General features: G+C 37.0%; 1 protein-coding gene across 1 annotated transcript in view; it reads right to left on the bottom strand.

Annotated features, from left to right (window-relative positions):
- Positions 1–591: 591 nt before the first annotated feature.
- The window catches only part of LOC107718771 (melatonin receptor type 1B-B-like), a 22,758-nt gene continuing 15,718 nt past the window's right edge, over positions 592–7,631 (bottom strand). The window contains exons 3-4 of the mRNA XM_016526000.1: positions 2,301–2,356; positions 592–2,176 (exon numbers count right to left, since the gene is read on the bottom strand). Coding sequence (XP_016381486.1) covers positions 1,329–2,176; positions 2,301–2,356 — 904 coding nt within the window. The 3' untranslated portion in view covers positions 592–1,328. The remainder of the gene's footprint in view (positions 2,177–2,300; positions 2,357–7,631) is intronic.

The following is a 7,631-nucleotide window of genomic DNA, read 5'->3' on the forward strand; positions in this document are numbered from 1 at the left end:
TACTTACTGTCAATGCATTAACGTTTGGCACCTTGAATAAATATATGGATTTTTTCATATTTCAAGTTAAAGTTGTAAGAGTAAGGCAGAAGTTCGAAAATGAAAATGACTAAAATATATGATGCATACAACATATATACAACAGACCCACAAAATGTCTTCAATAAATAGTCATAGATCATAAACAGACGCTAAATAAATGGATTTAAAACTTTAATTTTCAATATAAACTGCGAGTTAAATATTTCTTAATAATGACAGAAATGGATCACAACATCAAAAATTAACAACCAATGCTTATTGGAAATATGTGACTGCCTACATTTCTGCAAAACTGTAAAAATGTACCTATACATAATACAGTTCACTGTAGTTTTCAGGTGAAATGGACACTAGAGACAGTAAAACACCAATAACTTTCTTTCCCTTTCACACAAATTATGATTATGGAGCAGATTGATGAATAAAGACTCATTTCTGCACGGTTCCTTCCATATCCATAATACTATGTTATGACCTCAAAACACTTTTACCATAGTGCATGATTTGTAAACTAATACGTTTTAATGTTTGCATCACATAATTCGCTCCATTTAAATGGCTTTTCTGACATGGTAAACTTGCTTGGTAGCTCACCTGGTACAGCTGGTACATTTGCGATGCGGAGCACTCTGGTATGAGTCCTGTAAAACACAAGTCATGACACTCCACAAAAGAGCTCAAACCCTTGTTAAGCCTTGAAGCTAAAATGGCATGGTTGCTTCAGCAAATGTGTTTTTATCTTACATTCGCTTTTCGGTAGGGTTTAGTGTAGGTGGTACATACATTTCAAACACAATGGAGCATTCACATTTTTGTGCCACTCACCCGACATTTCATTTCTGAATTGCTGAGTTACAAACAGCGTAAAAAAGCATTAGCATGTTCATGTTCAACTGTTTCAGAGAAAATTAAACACGCCAGAAACTGGGGTTTAAAATATAATTTTGCAGCTATTTTGTACCCACAGGAATGTTATTTTCATGGCGCTGTACTGTTTGATAAACCTGCATCTCCAATGCAGAAAAAAACTGAAATGGCTTATAGCGCTGCTTGTAGAGGTGTCATCTGAAAAGTTCAGTGAAATGTAACAACACATTTCAGGTTTTACAGAAATTTAGGCAGTCACATATTTCCAATTTGCCTAGGTTGAAAATAAAACAAGCACCCTGAGTTGTGCATAATGGTTCTGTAGCATTAAAAAACTGTGTTCACAGTTCAAAGCATGGAAATTTGCTTCATGCATCCATAATGTTCCTCTCTGAACAGTGATTGGCTAAAAACAAAAGTCACTCATTGTTATTAATGGCCGGTGAGGGTTTGCTCCTCATCCCATCTGTGGCGGCCCTGGAGGTCTCAGTTACAAACCTCCGAGGAATCCACACCGACGTCATGATCCGCACGTACTCCTTTCGGAAATTCCGATTGAGGAGTCCGTAAATGATAGCATTGAGGCAACTGTTGAAATAGGCCATAAAGTAGCTGACCACAAAGAGCCACTCTGGAATACGTGGAGCCATGACCTCTGGGTCGATGGCCACAGCAAGACCGATTAGATTGAGCGGAGCCCAGCAGATTGCAAATAAAACGAACACCACGAACATGGTGACAAAGTTGCGCAGGTCGCTGGGTCTCACCCTTGAGCGTTCTTCGCTCTTCACCTTCCGCCTCACCTGTATCACCAGAACCCAAATCCTCAGGTAGCAGAAGGTCACCACCGCGATGGGCACCAGGAAGTGAACCACCACCACCACCACAGTGTAGGAGCTGCTAGCAGTCTGCGTGAAGGTGCAGGAGTAAACGCGGGGGTCGTAACTCAGCGAACCCACAAAGAAGTTGGGAAGAATGGCCAGCACAGTGAGTGCCCAGATCAGGGCCACTAACAGCAGCGTGTTACGGAAGCTGTAGAGACGTCCATAGGCAAAACTGTGACAGATGTAGCAGTAACGGTTGATGGCGATGCCAGTGATGTTGAAAACAGAGCCGATCACACTCAGGCCCATTAGGAATCCGCTGACTTTACACTGGGTTGCCCCCAGAGACCAGCCGTCATGGAAGATTGCATACAACACCACCGGGTAGGGATAGAAAGTCACCACCAGGTCAGCAAAGGCCAAACTGACAACAAACACATTCCCTGTGCAAAACAGAGCAAGAGAAAGAGGGCTTGTTAATAATCTCATTTCTACTAGCACAGATTGATGCCTATATGATAGCACAGTTTGTTATGCCTACTGTGGCAAAATCGAAAAATGTATTACTTAGGTCTTCAACCCTGCTTCTGGTGCCCCTCTGTTCTGCAAAGTTTATTTCGAACCTGCTTCAGCTCACCTGGCCTGTGATTTTTCAAGTGATCCCTGAAGTGCTTGATTAGCTGGTTCAGGTGTGTTTGATTAAGGTTGGAGCTAAACTCTGCAGGACAGTGGGTTCCCAGGAGCAGGGTTAAAGGTTTGTATTATGCGAAATAAAATGTATATATATATATATATATATATATACAGTGGTGTGAAAAAGTGTTGGCCCCCTTCCTGATTTTATTTCTTTATTAATATTTTAATATATTATCTTATTATAACCATTTGCACACACGAGCATTATCCAGCTTCGCTCCTCCCGACCGCAGATGCAGGTTTACAAGCCACTTTTTCCAGCGTTTTTCAGTCAAATTCTTGAATTTTACACTGTGGCCATGACAAGATATATCAGTTTGAACTAAAATATAAAGAAGCACAACATTGTTTCACTGGAATAAAATACATTTTACAATATATTAAAATCAAAAACAGTTCTTTTAAATTGTAATAATATTTCTCAGTATTACTATTTTATTATAATTTTCATTAAATGAATGCAGTTTTGGTAAGCATTAAAGGTTTCAAAACCACTAAAAAAAACATTAAAACATGTTTTTGAACGGTACTGTACATTGACCCTACCCTTATTTTTAGTTTGTATGTTAAAGTTTTCTGTTGTCACAAAAACTATTTCAGTTGTACATGAAAATCCTTTTGGCATGTGTTTATGATTCTTGTAAGTACATTTATGTTGACTATGCCTTAAAAGCCCCTTTTTGTAGTATACCTGTCACTTTTGATGCCCTCGCTTCCTGCCTTTGCCCTTCCAAGCCTGTTTTATGCCTTTTAAATTGAATTGGGGTAAACTCATGTGAACGACAAGCTGAGAACCAGAGAGCAAATGCTACAGAGTGAAAAGAAAAAGAATGAATCACATCAGCTTCAAAAGCAGGATCCCCAGGGAGTGTGAAGCCTTTGATTATACTGTGACAACAGAAAACACATCGCTCCGTAAAACAATGTGCTCTCTTCTAGCCTCTGCCCTCTCAGATTAACCTCATGCATGGTCTGCTGCGTTAAAAGTTCTGTTATGTCAACCAATCCACTTACTCAATTTCTCATGTTAAACAGTCACTGTTTACAGCCAATGTAGAATCAGTTGACTGAGCCATCTGATTAGTCCAGACAGCCCTTCATTCCGTGTTACTGGTGGCAAAGATCCGCATACAGACAAATTTGCTATAGATGCATGCCTGTAAATTGAAGTGCAATTTTGAGGATTTCCCAGGTAGAATAATGAAAATGTTAGGAAGTGGAAAGTTCAATCTCCCCCCAAAAAAACAAACAAACAAAAAAAAAAAAAACACGTCTACCTCACATTTTACCCCAAAATGTAAAAATGTATTTCACATTAATTAAGTCTATTTTTAGGATCAATAAGATTTCTTGCATCACAAGATTATTTTCATGACAACTAAAAGCACCTTAACACATTACCATAATGAATGAGGCTTTTTGTTTTTCTTAATAGTGATTTTCTTAATAGTGATTCTTGTACTAAAGTACATAGAAAACATTTATTTATATATATACAGTATTAAATATTACCTTTTAATTAAATAATATTAATACTAATACAATTAATTTGATTTCAAATCAGCATAAAACTTACAAGATCTATAACTACTGTAAAATACAATAAATATGCTGCAATGAGAATAACATTTGCATTTGTCTTATGGTAATGATAATTTTGGGGAATATGTGTAATATAATTTCCTTAATAAAAATGTATATTTATGCTGCAAAAACAAAAATTCATTTTCTTTATGCACAATATTCTTATTTTTTTCTTTTGTGAAATGTGATCTTGACATATTCTTGCCAAGTTTCATGAGACTCACCTTTAAAAGAATAATAAATGGTTGTATAAAAGTCATGAGTGGTGAACAGCTTCAATGAGGCACACATTTTCCCCTCATCGCCTACAGCTTTTTAGACATCCAGACCATTTTAACGTTCAGTCAGTGTCTTTCCCCCTCCCAGCCCTAAGACTCTGGATGAAGAAACCTAAAAAAGGTTTCAGCCTGCCGACATTGACTTTACTATTTTCAGCTATTCCCTTTTCTTAGCTTTATTCAGAGGATAAAGCTACAGTCTATGAAATGATAAACACAGTTATCCTAACCTACCTGAGCCCAACCTTTCTTCTCTGAGCTTCCTTCTCTTTTCTTTAGACTTTTATCCCCAGCCACTATAATTCAACCAGAGACGAAGCACATTCAAGGTCAAATTGCTGCTCTGTAGACAAATATGTTGTGAAATAACGTACAATGTCAGCTGCTATAAATGGCATTTTTGTGTTCACATATGTACACATATATAGAATATATAGAAACCAACCTGTGTGTAGCATGCATATTTTTAAAATCTCTAATTAATGTGTGAACTTCACTATATAATCCTCTTACAAAAGGTAATTTTTTAGTAATGCCTTTGGTCATAGTAAAAGATCCTCTTTCTTTTTTTTTTTTTGCCTTTATATAGTGCATATCTGCATATTTAAAGCATTATCAAGAGATAATTATGCAGAATACTGATGTGGTTTCAAACAAAGCTAAATACGAAAATGCTGACCACTGAGCAAGAACATTAATTACAGGTCTACGATAGTCAAGTCAAGTCAAGTCACCTTTATTTATATGGCGCTTTATACAATACAGATTGTCAAAGCAGCTTTACAGTGTTAAACAGGAAATACGTGTGCTGATAATGCAAGAGCACAATAGAAAACAGTCAGTTTATCAGTTAAAGTCAGTTCATTGTTGATTCAGTGATGTCATTGTCCAGCTCATTTCAGTTCTCTTCCAATTGTGTCTGTGCAGTCAAGTCAACAAATACAACAATACAGCATAAAAATAATAAAATGAATGATAATATATTAATATGTACATAGCATTTTCTTTGCAAGCTCTAACTCTTAAATATCAAAATATGACAACTAAGCTGACAATAAGAACCTAATGAGTAATGAGCCTGTGTTTGATTAATGGTGTACTGTGTGTATGTGTGTGCATGATAGAGTGAGACACACAGCAATCTAGTCGGATGTGAATACATGCACGTGATGTGAATAAAGTCTAGGTGAAGTAAGAATAGAAAGAAAATCTAAATTGCCATTCAGCTGTGCTCATACACTACCACATTCAAGATCATGCACCAGGGTTGCCACACCTTTTGACTAAAACATTTGCATGATTTTTCTATGACTTTGTCCATTTGTTATAGCTGATGAAAGCTTTTAGATCTGAGCATAACTAGAAAAATGGATGGAAACCTAAATGATGGAGATTGTCTAAAATTTCCTGATAATTGCAGGTTTTACAGGACTATGGGAACTCTGACACTGACATTAAAGGAATAATAGTTCACCCAAAATTGAAAATTTGCTGAAAAATGTACTCACCCTTAGGCCATAGATGATGTAGGCCATGACAAAGATGTAGATGAGTTTGTTTCTTCATCAGAACAGATTTCAAGAAATTTAGTATTATATCACTTGCTCACCAAGTGATACCGGCTGCAGTGAATGGGTGCCGTCAGAATGAGAGATTAAACAGCTGATAAATACATCACAATAATCCACAACATGACTCATATCCATAAATGAATGTACTGTGAAGTGAAAAGCTGCATGTTTGTAAGAAACAAATCTATCACTAAAGCATTTTAACTTAAAAGTGTCACTTCTACCCAAAATACCAGTCCATCATCTGTAATAATGCTTCCTCCAGTGAAAAAGTCCATCTCCTGTTGTGCATATTTCTCTCCTAATTCAGATGATTTTTCACAGAAGAAAGCAGTATTATGTTAAAACTTTGGATTGGTCTATTACAAAAACACAGCTTTTCATTTCAAAATACAGTTAATTGATGAACTGGAGCTGTGTGGATTGCTTGTAGGATTATTGTGATGTTTTTATCAGCTGTTTGTGGACTCCCATTCTGTATGCACCCATTCACTGCAGAGGATCCATTGGCGAGCAAGTGATATAAGAGACATATAAGATATAAGAAACAAACTCACCTTGGATGGCCTCTGTGTGAGTAAATTTTAAGCAAACTTTCATTTTTTCACAACTATTCCTTTAACAGCATATGAATGTCATATAGAGATATGAAGAGGAAGAGTGAGAAAAGAAAGGCAAATAAGGACAAGAAGATGAAGGGAAATGTCTTAGTTATTTCCTATTTAAAATAGTTACAGTGTAATAGAAAAACCTGACAGAGGAAGCTGGGGAAAGATTCTGGGGGGAGAACAGAAGGAAAGGGTTCTTATTCCATGTCTAAGGCTCATTATAAAAGCACTTGAACAGGGTCAGACAGGGTTACGAAACCCTCAGAGTACAGTATAAAATGATACGTGCATGCCATGCTCACCTGTCAAAGACTTTAAGTGCAAAAAAGAAGAGCTACAACTGTAAGAGACACAGACACTTCTGCTTTAACATGCCCACAAGACAGGTGGCCTTTTTGCTTTTCCTTACAGATCTTGACAACTTTTGCAATTTTGTGAAGCCATGCCAAGCATGATAATACATCTTGACCCTACATTTTCTAAGGATTTCTGAGGACATCCTTCATTGTGTCCAGGCAGTGCATCCAGCAAGGTAAAGGATCTCTTGAGAATGAATGACCACAAAGATCAACAGAATAAAAGTGAATGAGACTGAGTATGGTGAACTAGTGAGTCCTCTCATATAAATGGCTATTTGACCTTTTCTTTACAAGAAATTAAATCAATACTGTGATTAATTCACTGTATAAATAACTGTAGAGTTTTAATCAAAAACGTAATAATAAAACTGAACCTTGGGAAAATAAAAAAGGTCAGTATATATATCTACAGAATGTAGACAGAAAATGAAGCCAAATCATCAACTGAAATCCATGCAGTCCTTTCTGACTGATACATAGAAAGTCTTTAGACTTTAAGGGCCCTATTTTAACGATCTAAGCGCATGGTCTAAAGCGCACTGTGCAGGTGCACTCAGGGCATGTCCGAATCCACTTTTGCTAGTTTATCGACGGGCGCATGTTCTAAACAGGCTGTCCCTATTCTCTTAATGAGTAATGGGTGTTTTTTGGGCGTAACGTGCAATAAACCAATCAGAGTCTCATCTCCCATCCCCTTTAAAAGCCAGTTACGCTCGCGCCATGGTTGGTTCAATATTTACATGGCGGAATGTAATTTTTCATTTTTAAAAATGTTTGTGTGCTGCTGCGCGTCCCTGTGTGT

This window comes from Sinocyclocheilus rhinocerous, unplaced genomic scaffold (genome assembly GCF_001515625.1).
Source record: "Sinocyclocheilus rhinocerous isolate Xijiao unplaced genomic scaffold, SAMN03320098_v1.1 scaffold1655, whole genome shotgun sequence".
NCBI lineage: Eukaryota > Metazoa > Chordata > Actinopteri > Cypriniformes > Cyprinidae > Sinocyclocheilus > Sinocyclocheilus rhinocerous.